The 12,350-nt window shown below is 37.1% G+C and overlaps 1 protein-coding gene across 1 annotated transcript in view; it reads right to left on the bottom strand.

The window, feature by feature from the left end:
• The window catches only part of NAF1 (nuclear assembly factor 1 ribonucleoprotein), a 50,427-nt gene that overhangs the window by 22,583 nt on the left and 15,494 nt on the right, over nucleotides 1–12,350 (bottom strand). Inside the window, exon 3 of the mRNA XM_027543690.1 lies at nucleotides 8,053–8,146. Coding sequence (XP_027399491.1) covers nucleotides 8,053–8,146 — 94 coding nt within the window. The remainder of the gene's footprint in view (nucleotides 1–8,052; nucleotides 8,147–12,350) is intronic.

The following is a 12,350-nucleotide window of genomic DNA, read 5'->3' as shown; positions in this document are numbered from 1 at the left end:
TCGTTCTTTGAAAGGATAAATAAAATTGACAAACCATTAGCCAGACTCATCAAGAAACAAAGGGAGGAAAATCAAATCAATGAAATTAGAAATGAAAATGGAGAGATCACAACAGACAACACAGAAATACAAAGGATCATAAGAAACTACTATCAGCAATTATATGCTAATAAATTGAACAACGTGGAAGAAATGGACTAATTCTTAGAAAAGTACAACTTTCCAAAACTGGACCAGGAAGAAAGAGAAAATCTTAACAGCATGGAAATCACAACTGATTTCACAATTTCACGGAAATTGAAACTGTAATCAGAAATCTTCCAGCAAACAAAGCCCATGTTCAGACAGCTTCACAGCTGAATTCTACCAAAAATTTAGGGAAGAGCTAACACCTAGCCTACTCAAACTCTTCCAGAAAATTGCAGAGGAAGGTAAACTTCCAAACTCATTCTATGAGGCCACCATCACCCTAGTACCAAAACCTGACAAAGATGTCACAAATAAAGAAAACTACAGGCCAATATTACTGATGAACATAGATGCAAAAATCCTTAACAAAATTCTAGCAATCAGAATCCAACAATACATTAAAAAGATCATACACCATGACCAAGTAGGCTTTATCCCAGGGATGCAAGGATTCTTCAATATTTGCAAATCAATCAATGTAATACACCACATTAACAAACTGAAAAATAAAAGCCATATGATGATCTCAATAGATGCAGAGAAAGCCTTTGACAAAATTCAATACCCATTTATGATAAAAACTCTCCAGAAAGCAGGAATAGTAGGAACATACCTCAACATAATAAAAGCTATATATGACAAACCCACAGCAAACATTATCCTCAAAGGTGAAAAACTGAAAGCATTTCCCCTAAAATCAGGAACAAGACAAGGGTGCCCACTTTCACCATTACTATTCAACATAGTTTTGGAAATTTTAGCCACAGCAATCAGAACAGAAAAAGAAATAAAAAAATCCAAATTGGAAAAGAAGAAGTAAAACTCTCACTGTTTGCAGATGACATGATCCTCTACATAGAAAACCCTAAAGAATCCACCAGAAAATTACTAGAACTAATCAATGAATATAGTAAAGTTGCAGGATATAAAATTAACATACAGAAATCCCTTGCATTCCAATACACTAATAATGAGAAAACAGAAAGAGAAATTAAGGGAACAGAAATCCCTTGCATTCCTATACACTAATAATGAGAAAATGGAAAGAGAAATTAAGGAAACAATTCCATTCACCATTGCAACAAAAAGAATAAAATACTTAGGAATATATCTACCTAAAGAAACTAAAGACCTATATATAGGAAACTATAAAACACTGGTGAAAGAAATGAAAGAGGACACTAACAGATGAGAAATATACCATGTTCATGGATTAGAAGAATCAATATAGTGAAAATGAGTATACTACCCAAAGCAATTTATAGATTCAATGCAACCCCTATCAAGCTACCAACAGTATTCTTCACAGAGCTAGAACAAGTAATTTCACAATTTGTATGGAAATACAAGAATAGCCAAAGCAGTGTTGAGAAAGAAGAATGGAACTGGAGGAATCAATCTGCCTGACTTCAGGCTCTACTACAAAGCCACAGTCATCAAAACAGTATAGTACTGGCACAAAGACAGAAATATAGATCAATGGAACAAAATAGAAAGCCCAGAGATAAATCCACGCACATATGGACACCTTATCTTTGACAAAGGAGGCAAGAATATACAATGGATTAAAGACAATCTCTTTAACAAGTGGTGCTGGGAAAACTGGTCAACCACTTGTAAAAGAATGAAACTAGAACACTTTCTAACACCATACACAAAAATAAACTCAATGTGGATTAAAGATCTAAACCTAAGACTAGAAACTATAAAACTCCTAGAGGAGAACACAGGCAAAACACTCTCTGACATACATCACAGTAGGATCCTCTATGACCCACCTCCCAGAATATTGGAAATAAAAGCAAAAATAAACAAATGGGACCTAATTAAACTTAAAAGCTTCTGCACAACAAAGGAAACTATAAGCAAGGTGAAAAGACAGCCTTCAGAATGGGAGAAAATAATAGCAAATGAAGCAACTGACAAACAACTAGTCTCAAAAATATACAAGCAACTCCTACAGCTCAATTCCAGAACAATAAATGACCCAATCAAAAAATGGGCCAAAGAACTAGACATTTCTCCAAAGAAAACATATAGATGGCTAACAAACACATGAAAAGATGCTCAACATCACTCATTATCAGAGAAATGAAAATCAAAACCACAATGAGGTACCATTTCACACCAGTCAGAATGGCTGCGATCCAAAAGTCTACAAGCAATAAATGCTGGAGAGGATGTGGAGAAAAGAGAACCCTCTTACACTGTTGGTGGGAATGCAAACTAGTATAGCCACTACGGAGAACAGTGTGGAGATTCCTTAAAAAACTGGAAATAGAACTGCCGTATGACCCAGCAATCCCACTGCTGGGCATACACACTAATAAGGAAACCAGAAGGGAAAGAGACACGTGTACCCCAATGTTCATCACAGCACTGTTTACAATAGCCAGGACATGGAAGCAACCTAGATGTCCATCAGCAGATGAATGGATAAGAAAGCTGTGGTACATATATACAATGGAGTATTACTTCAGCCATTAAAAAGAATACATTTGAATCAGTTCTAATGAGGTGGATGAAACTGGAGCCTATTATCCAGAGTGAAGTAAGCCAGAAAGAAAAACACCAATACAGTATACTAACGCACATATATGGAATTTAGAAAGATAGTAATAATAACCCTGTATACGAGACAGCAAAACAGACACTGATGTATAGAACAGTCTTTTGGACTCTGTGGGAGAGGGAAAGGGTGGGATGATTTGGGAGAATGGCATTGAAAAACATGTATAATATCATATATGAAACGAGTCGCCAGTACAGGTTTGGTGTATGATACTGGATGCTTGGGGCTGGTGCACTGGGATGACCCAGAGGGATGCTACGGGGAGGGAAGCGGGAGGAGGGTTCACGATGGGGAACACGTGTATACATGTGGAGGATTCATGTTGATATATGGCAAAACCAATACAATATTGTAAAGTTAAAAAATAAAATAAAATATATTAAAAAATAAATAAATAAAAATTAAAAAAATAAAATCCCTTCAAGTATTTCAATTGTATCCCAATTAATTTCAAGATTTACTAGTTCTAAGTTGGAACATGCACTAAGGAACGGGCAACAATTTTTGAGCTAGATCTGCTTTTGGAATAAAGACAACAAAGACTGATAATAATACTGAATAATGACAGAATTTCCCAGGGTCAAATTACATGAAAATTAAAAACTAACTAATTCAAAACCCTCACATTTGATAGAAAGGTAAGAGTGCCTGAAGAACTATGGATGGAGGTTCGTGACATTGCACAGGACGCAATGATCAAGACCAACCCCAAAAAAAGAAATGCAAAAAGGCAAAATGGTTGTCCAAAGAGGCTTACAAATAGCTGAGAAAATAAAAGACGCGAAAGGCAAAGGAGAAAAGGAAAGATATACCCATTTGAATGCAGAGTTCCAAAGAATAGCAAGGAGAGATAAGAAAGCCTTTCTCAGTGATCAATGCAAAGAAATAGAGGAAAACAATAAAATGGGAAAGGCTAGACATCTCTTGAAGAAAACAGGAGATAACAGGGGAACATTTCATGCAAAGATGGGAACAATAAACTACAGAAATGGTATGGACCTAACAGAAGCAGAAGATACAAAGACGAGGTGGCAAGAATACACAGAAGAACTGTACAAAAAATTCTTCATGACCCAGATAACTATGATGGTGTGAACACTCACCTAGAGCTAGACATCCTGGAAGGTGAAGTTAAATGGGCCTTAGGAAGCATCACTATGAACAAAGCTAGCGGAGGTGATGGAACTCCATTTGAGCTATTTCAAATCCTTAAAAATGATGCTGTGAAAGTGCTGCACTCAATATGCCAGCAAATTTGGACAACTCAGCAGGGGCCACAGGACTGGAGAAGGTAAGTTTCATTCCAATCCAAAAGAACGGCAATTCCAAAGAATATTCACACTACCACACAATTGCACTCATCTCACACACTAGCAAAGTAATGCTCAAAAGTCCCGAAGCCAGGCTTCAACACAACATGAACCATGAACTTCCAGATGTTCAAGCTGGTTTGGAAAAGGCAGAGGAACCAGAGATCAAATTGGCAACATCTGCTGGATCATCGAAAAAGAAAGAGAATTGCAGAAAAACATCTTCTGCTTTATTGACCACATAAAAGCCTTTGACTGTGTGGATCACAAAAAACTGGAAAATTCTTAGAGATGGGAATACCAGACCACCGACCTGTCTTCTGAGAAATCTGTATGCAGGTCAAGAAGCAACAGTTAGAACTGGACATGGAACAACAGACTGGTTCCAAATCAGAAAAGTACATCAAGGCTTTATATTGCCACTCTGCTTATTTTACTTATATGCAGAGTACATCATGAGAAATGTTGGGCTGGATGGAGCACAAGCTGGAATCAAGATTGCCGGGAGAAATATCAATAACCTTGGCTAGGCAGATCACATCACACTTATGGCAGAAAGCGAAGAAGAGCCTCTTGATGAAAGTAAGAGAGAGAAAAAGTTGGCTTAAAGCTCAACATTCAGAAAACGAAGATCATGGCATCTGGTCCCATCACTTCATGGCAAATAGATGGGGAAACAATGGAAACAGTGATAGACTTTATTTTGGAGGGCTCCAAAAATCACTGCAGATGGTGACTGCAGCCATTAAATTAAAAGACACTTACTCCTTGGAAGAAAAGTTATGACCATCCTAGACAGCATATTCAAAAGCAGAGACATTACTTTACCAACAAAGGTCTGTCTAGTCAAGGCTATGGTTTTTCCAGTGGTCATGTATGGATGTGAGAGTTGGACTTGAAGAAAGCTGAGTGCCGAAGAACTGATGCTTCTGAACTGTGTTGTTCGAGAAGACTCTTGAGAGTCCCTTGGACTGCAAGGAGATCCAACCAGTCCATCCTAAAGGAAATCAGTCCTGGATGTTCATTGAAAGGACTGATGTTGAAGCTGACACTCCAATACTTTGGCCACCTCATGCGAAGAACTGACTCACTGGAAAAGACCCTGATGCTGGGAAAGATTGAGGGCAGGAGGAGAAGGGGACAACAGAGGATGAGACGGTTGGATGGCAACACCAACTCAATGGACATGGGTTTGAGTAAGCTCCAACAGTTGGTGATGGACAGGGGCGCCTGGCATGCTGCAGTCCATGAGGTCACAGAGAGTCAGACACGACTGAGACTGTGAACTGAAGAAAAGAGTACATAAGAGATTTTAACATGGTCGTATGGTGAAACCCACACAGAACTATCACCACAACCTAGCTGACTGATATTTAATGTTATTTTCTTTTTTGTAAAAGGTCTAAATAATGTTACATGTTTCAAGTTTCAAAACAGAGTGTGTAACAAGCATGTTCAATAGCAGCACATGCTCTGTTTGATTCATTAATCTTTATTCCCAGCAGGTTGAGAATTTTGTTAGTCTATTAGGATGTGTTAGTCAAAATAGTATCTTTTAAAAGCATTCTTTCACATGTATTACATAATTTACTTTTCTTTCCCTTGAGAATGAACATTATGACCTAAACTTTTTCTATACACATCAAGTCCAATAAACAGCTGACTCATACTATATAATCAAGCAATTACCTCTCTGATTTATTTTTGCATATTATTAAATACCATAAGGTAGTAAATGTAATGACTCAAGAATCCTGTAAAGTTTTAGTAATTATGATTTTTATAAAAAGGTTTCATTTAATTGGAATTTTCATTAATAAACTGCCAAATTGTAAGTAAGACTTATTTTTTAAAATAGTGATAAGACAATTTAAAGAAAAGATGAAAACAACAGTTTCAGAAGGATAGGTGTTTTAACTCTTCTCTTAATGTTTGATAAAATTCACCTGTGAAGCTGTCATGTCCTGGACTTTTGTTTGTTGAAAGGTTTTTAATCATGGTTTCAATGACCCTGCAATTCCACTCCTGGGCATATATCCAGAGAAAAACATGGCCCAAAAAGATGCATGCATCCCAGTGTTCACTGCAGCACTGTTTACAAAAGCCAAGACATGGAAGCAACCTAAATGTTCAGTCACAGAGGAATGGATAAAGATGTGGTACATATATTCAATGGAATATTACTCAACCATTAAAAAGAATCAAATAATGTCATCTGCAGCAACTTGGATGGACCTAGAGAGTGTCATACTGAGTGAAGTCAGACAGAGAAGGAGAAATAGCATATGACATCCCTTATATGAGAAATTTATAAAGAAATGATACAAATAAACTTACTTATAAAACAGAAAGAGACTTACAGACTTAGAAAACGAACTTCTGATTGCCTGGGGAGAAGGGATTGTTAGGGACTTTGGGAAGGTCATGTACATACTGCTATATTTAAAATGGATAACAAAGATCTACTGTAGAGCACATGGAACTCTGCTCAATGTTATGTGGCAGCCTGGGTGGGAGTGGGGTTTGGGGGAGAATGGATACAGGTATATGAATGGCTGAGTCCCTTCCCTGTTCACCTGAAAGTACTAGAACACTGTTAACTAGCTATACCCCAGTACAAAATGTTTTTGATGTTAAAAATAAATAAATAAAAAGATCAAAACATAAATTTTCATTTCTACCACTGATTGATTATACAACAGATCATAGGAGCAAGTGACTCAAATTCTTCTATGTCCCTTAAGTCATAAACTATGGACTGGTGGACCATTTAGGCCTTTTTCTCAGTTCAAAAATCCTATGTCTTTGTCAACTTGCAGTCCTATTTTTTGGTGTTGCTTACTAGAGTTAACAGTAGCAACATTAATTTCAAAGTCTCTCCTGTACTGACATCATATCTTAGGGCTAAAAGAAATCGGTAAAATTTAGTTCTCATATACTCCAATGGGTTCATATTTCATGGCATTAATGTCAGTATTAAATCACAGAACTTTCTAATTTACTTGTTTGTAAGATAAAATCAAAGGCAGTAGGCAGAGTAACAGCTCTCTACCCACAAAAAAAGATATCCACACACACAAATCCCTGAACCTGTGAATGATATTTTATATTAAGAAGACAGACTTTGCTGATAAGAATAAGGCTAAGCACGTTGCAGTACAAAATTACCCCGGTTAACAGTGGGTAGACCCAATCTAAGGAGTCCTTAGGAACAGAGAATCTTCCCAGTCTATGGTGATCCATCAGAGGGGGATGTGATGATAGAGAAGGTCACAGAGAAGCTACATTATGGATTTTGAAAATGAAGGGAGGGGGCCATGAGCAAAGGAATGTGAGAGACCTTCAGATACTGGAAAAGGTCAAGAAATGCATTATCCCTCAGAGCCTCCAGAGAGCAACTTGGGCCTGAAGGACCCCTTGACTTTAGCCAGTGGGACCCATCACACTTCCAGCCCACAGTACTATAAAGTAATAAATGTGTTGTTTTAAACCACTAAATTTGTAGCAACTTAACAGCAACAGAAAACACATGTATCATTCAAATAAATTTTGGAGAAATTTCTATGTCAGTAAAAGCACACTTTAAATTTTTAAAAAGACATTGTATTTATGTACTACTTCCCTGGTGACTCAGATGATAAAGCGTCTGTCTACAATGCGGGAGACCTGGGTTCGAGCCCTGGGTTGGGAAGATCCCCTGGAGAAGGAAAAGGCAATCCACTTCAGTACTATTGCCTGGAAAATCCCATGGACAGAGGAGCCTGGTAGGCTACAGTCTATGGGGTCACAAAGAGTAGGACACAACTGAGCAACTTCACTTTCACTTGGTGTAAGTAAAAACAGAATATATCTGTTCAAACCTAAGAGCTATAAAATGAAGTATTATTATATATTTTGGAGAAAATTCCCTAACCATAAGTCTTTGATTATTAGTATATGCTTGCATATAAATTATAATTATTAATAAAAATATATACATACCTAATTGTTCAATAATACTTGAAACCATTCCAAGAGGCTTTAATTCAATATCTTCAGGCAGAACAATAGTGAGTTCTTCAACAGAAGGTAGTTCCTGTAATACAAAAAAGCAGTAATCTTCCACCAGCTTCAAGGACTTAATTTTTTTTTTTTTTTTAAAAGATGGCTTCCATGTAGTATGCTGTTTCTGTTTCTGAGATGTAACATTAAGTATTTTTCATCTCTTGGATCTCATCCTTTCTAGTGTCTGAACATTTCTCCCCTCTCCAACATCTCCCCACCTAAGTGATTCAAGAGATCTAGTATCTACACCCTAACCGATAATGCAGACCTAAATACCACTCTAGATTTTTCCAATCGACTTGAACAAGAGACCATCCTAAAAGAGACAATATAAAATAACTCCCAGAGACATTCCATTTGAAGAGAATTAATTCTATTGGCTCTGATTTCTCCACAGAAGAGTTCTCTGATCTGTCTTAATGTGGTTAGTTAATTAATTTGACTATGACTAAACAATTTAACAGAGGAACAGCTAACTTTTCTGAGGCTGTGTGAAAGAAAGATGAATTTCTGGTCTCTTCAAGACAAAATACATAATTCCTTGAAATGATGTAGTAAGTTTCAGCTCAAGAAGCTGTGAAGCTGTTACCTGATTATCTTCTTCCCTGTCTAGGTTAAAACCAAATTTCTTTACATTCTGACCCAGGTGCTGTTTGTCAGTTGTACAGAAACTAGATATTGAAGTGGAAAGGATACTGAAGAAAAATCTAAGAAAGCAGACCTTAGGTTTTAAATTAAATAAAAAGAGCTTTCTGTTCACCTTTGTCAAATGATCACAACTGACTCTCCCAAGTAAAGTTTTTCCCTAAGAAGGGCTTCAAGGAAAGTGCAAAGAGCCTACTAATGGTATACCAGGGTTAAGTCTGGGAGAGAAAAAATGACTTTTGGAGAACTGTTAAAAAAGACAGGAAAACCTAAATCATACAGAGCATTTTAGATGAGTGTATCTCAGATACTCATTTTCCTCTACAGGATCTCCAGTCCAGGCTTTTAGCAAAAACAAGACTGGGAGCTGACTGTGGCTCAGATCATGAACTCCTTATTGCAGAATTCAGACTTAAACTGAAGAAAGTGGAGAAATCCACTAGACCATTTAAGTATGACCTAAGTCAAATCCCTTATGATTATACAGTGGAAGTGAGAAATAGATTTAAGGGACTAGATCTGATAGATAGAGTGCCTGATGAACTATGGACGGAGGTTCTTGACATTGTACAGGAGACAGGGATCAAGACCATCTCCATGGAAAAGAAATGCAAAAAAGCAAAATGGCTGTCTGGAGAGGCCTTACAAATAGCTGTGAAAAGAAGATAAGCAAAAAGCAGAGGAGAAAAGGAAAGATATAAACATCTGAATGCAGAGTTCCAAAGAATAGCAGGGAGAGATAAGAAAGCCTTCCTCAGCCATCAATGCCAAGAAATAGAGAAAAAGAACAGAATGGGAAAGACTAGAGATCTCTTCAAGAAAATCAGAGATACCAAGGAAACATTTCACGCAAAGATGGGCTCAATAAAGGACAGAAATGGTATGGACCTAACAGAAGCAGAAGATATTAAGAAGAGGTGGGAAGAATACACAGAAGAACTGTACAAAAAAGATCTTCATGGTCCAGATAATCACAATGGTGTGATTACTCACCTACAGCAAGACATCCTGGAATGTGAAGTCAAATGGGCCTCAGGAAGCATCACTACGTACAAAGCTAGTGGAGGTGATGGAATTACCGCTGAGCTATTCCAAATCCTGAAAGATGATGCTGCAGAAGTGCTGCACTCAATATGTCAGCAAATTTGGAAAACTCAGCAGTGGCCACAGGACTGGAAAAGTTAAGTTTTCATTCTAATTCCAAAGAAAGGCAATGCCAAGGAATCCTCAAACCACTGCATAACGAACTACACTCATTTCACATGCTGGCAAAGTAATGCTCAGAATTTTCCAAGCCAAGCAACAACAGTACATATACTGAGAACTTTCAGATGTTCAAGCTGGATTTAGAAAAGGCACAGGAACCAGAGATCAACTGCTAAAATCCACTGGATCATAGAAAAAGCAAGAGAATTCCAGAAAAATATCTACTTCTGCTTTATTGACTACATAAAACCCTTTGACTGTGTGGATCACAACAAACTGTGGAAAATTCTTAAAGAGATGGAAATACAAGACCCATATATAAGAAACACATATACAGGTCAAGAAGCAACAGTTAGAACCCAACACGGGACAACAGACTGATTCCAAATTGGGAAAGAAGTACATGAAGGCTGTATGTTTTCACCTTGCTTATTTAACTTATATGCAGAGTACATCATGCGAAATGCCAGGCTGGATGAAGGAAGCACAAGCTGGAATCAAGATTGATGGGAGAAATATCAATAACCACAGATACGCAGATGACACCACCCTCATGGCAGAAAATGAAGAACTACAGAGCCTCCTGATGAAAGTAAAAAGAGGATTGTGAAAAGGCTGACTTAAAACTCAACATTCAAAAAACAAAGATCATGGCATCTGGTCCTAACACCTCATGGCAAATGGGGAAACAATGGAAACAGTAAGAGACTTTATTTTCTCGGGCTCCCAAATCCCTGCTGTGGTGATTGCTGCCATTAAATTAAAAGACACTTAATTCTTGGGAGAAAAACTATGAAAAACCTAGACAGCATATTAAAAAGTAGAGACACTACTCTGTCAACAAAGGTCCGTCTACTCAAAGTTATGGTTTTTCCAGTAGTCATGTATGGATGTGAGAGTTGGACCATGAAGAAGGCTGAGCTCTGACAAACTGATGCTTTAGAATTGTGTTGGAGAAGACTCTTGGGAGTCTCTTGGACTGCAAGGATATCAAACCAGTCAATCCTAATGGAAATCAATCCTGAATATTCATTGGAAGGACTGATGCTGAAGATCCAATACTCTGGCCACCTGACTGGAAGAGCCGACTCATTAGAAAAGACCCTGATGCTGGGAAAGACTGAAGGCAAGAGAAGGGGATGACAGAGGATGAGATGGTTGGATGGCATCACCGACTCAACTGACATGAGTCTGAGCAAACTCTGGGAGATGGTGAAGGACAGGGAAGTCTGGCATGCAGCAGTCCATGGGGTCAGAAAGAGTCAGACACAACTCAGCGACCGAACAACAGCAATGCAACCACACAAGGATGAAAACTGCTTGCTATTTCACCAAATTACAGTAAGGTATAGAGCAAAATCTTTCATTACTTTTAGACTGTAACAAAGTCTGCTGGTTAAATAAAGCTAAGAGTTTGTAGATAGAGGAAAGGAAGAAAAGCAGAAATGCTATGAGATCTTTTATGGAAACCTCCGAACCAGGTAGGAGGGCAGATCACATGCCAGTAACACTTAAGACACAAATCAATGCTATTCTCAATAAATATATGCTATTTTGACTACAAAATGGAAGGCTCCTTAATTTGTATTTTCTATAAGGAGGAATAAAGGCCCATGCAATATAATTACGTTTTGATCCAAACCAAAACTCTGATACTGTTTTCATCGTTTTTAACTTTAAATATAGAAGTTACATATGTTCCTTTTTTTTTTTTAATAAAAACTTCAGTAGTACAGAAGAATACAAAAATATTTAAAACATGAACAGCAAATAAATTTAAAAAATAAAAAGCAAAATAAAAAAAAAGCAAAAATCTCCCCTATCCTATTCCTTTCAACCTTGTTCCAATTCCTCTCCATAGACAGCTGTTAACAGATTTTCAAATATGTTTACTAGGCAGACACAAAGTTTACATTTAACTTTAATATGTCTCATTCAAATAAAATATCCATATTGTAATATAAGCTATCTTTTTCATGTTATATCTTGCACGTCTTTCTACATCAAAAATAAGTATGTATTTTATTTAAACTCTTATGGTGTTCCACTATATAAATGGACTATAACTTAGTATACCAATCATCCTATATAATAATAATCTGCACAGCTTTAATTTTTATTATTACACAAAATGATACAATGAACATTCTTTAATACATACGTTTGTGTAACTCTCATGATAAATTCTTCTAAGTGAAACTGCTAGATCCAAAGGTATAAACATTTTTAATTTTGACAAATACTGCTAAATCTCCTTTCAAAAAGGCTGCATCAATGCACACTTCCATGAATGATGTATGAAGAGATTTTCCTATTATCGATGTCATCACTCAGGAGCAAACTTTAAAGCCCACCCAATAGGTCCAAAATAGTATCCTGCCTTA

This window comes from Bos indicus x Bos taurus, chromosome 6, assembly GCF_003369695.1.
Source record: "Bos indicus x Bos taurus breed Angus x Brahman F1 hybrid chromosome 6, Bos_hybrid_MaternalHap_v2.0, whole genome shotgun sequence".
Taxonomy (NCBI): Eukaryota; Metazoa; Chordata; class Mammalia; order Artiodactyla; family Bovidae; genus Bos; species Bos indicus x Bos taurus.
This window is presented reverse-complemented; position numbering and strand designations above follow the sequence as displayed.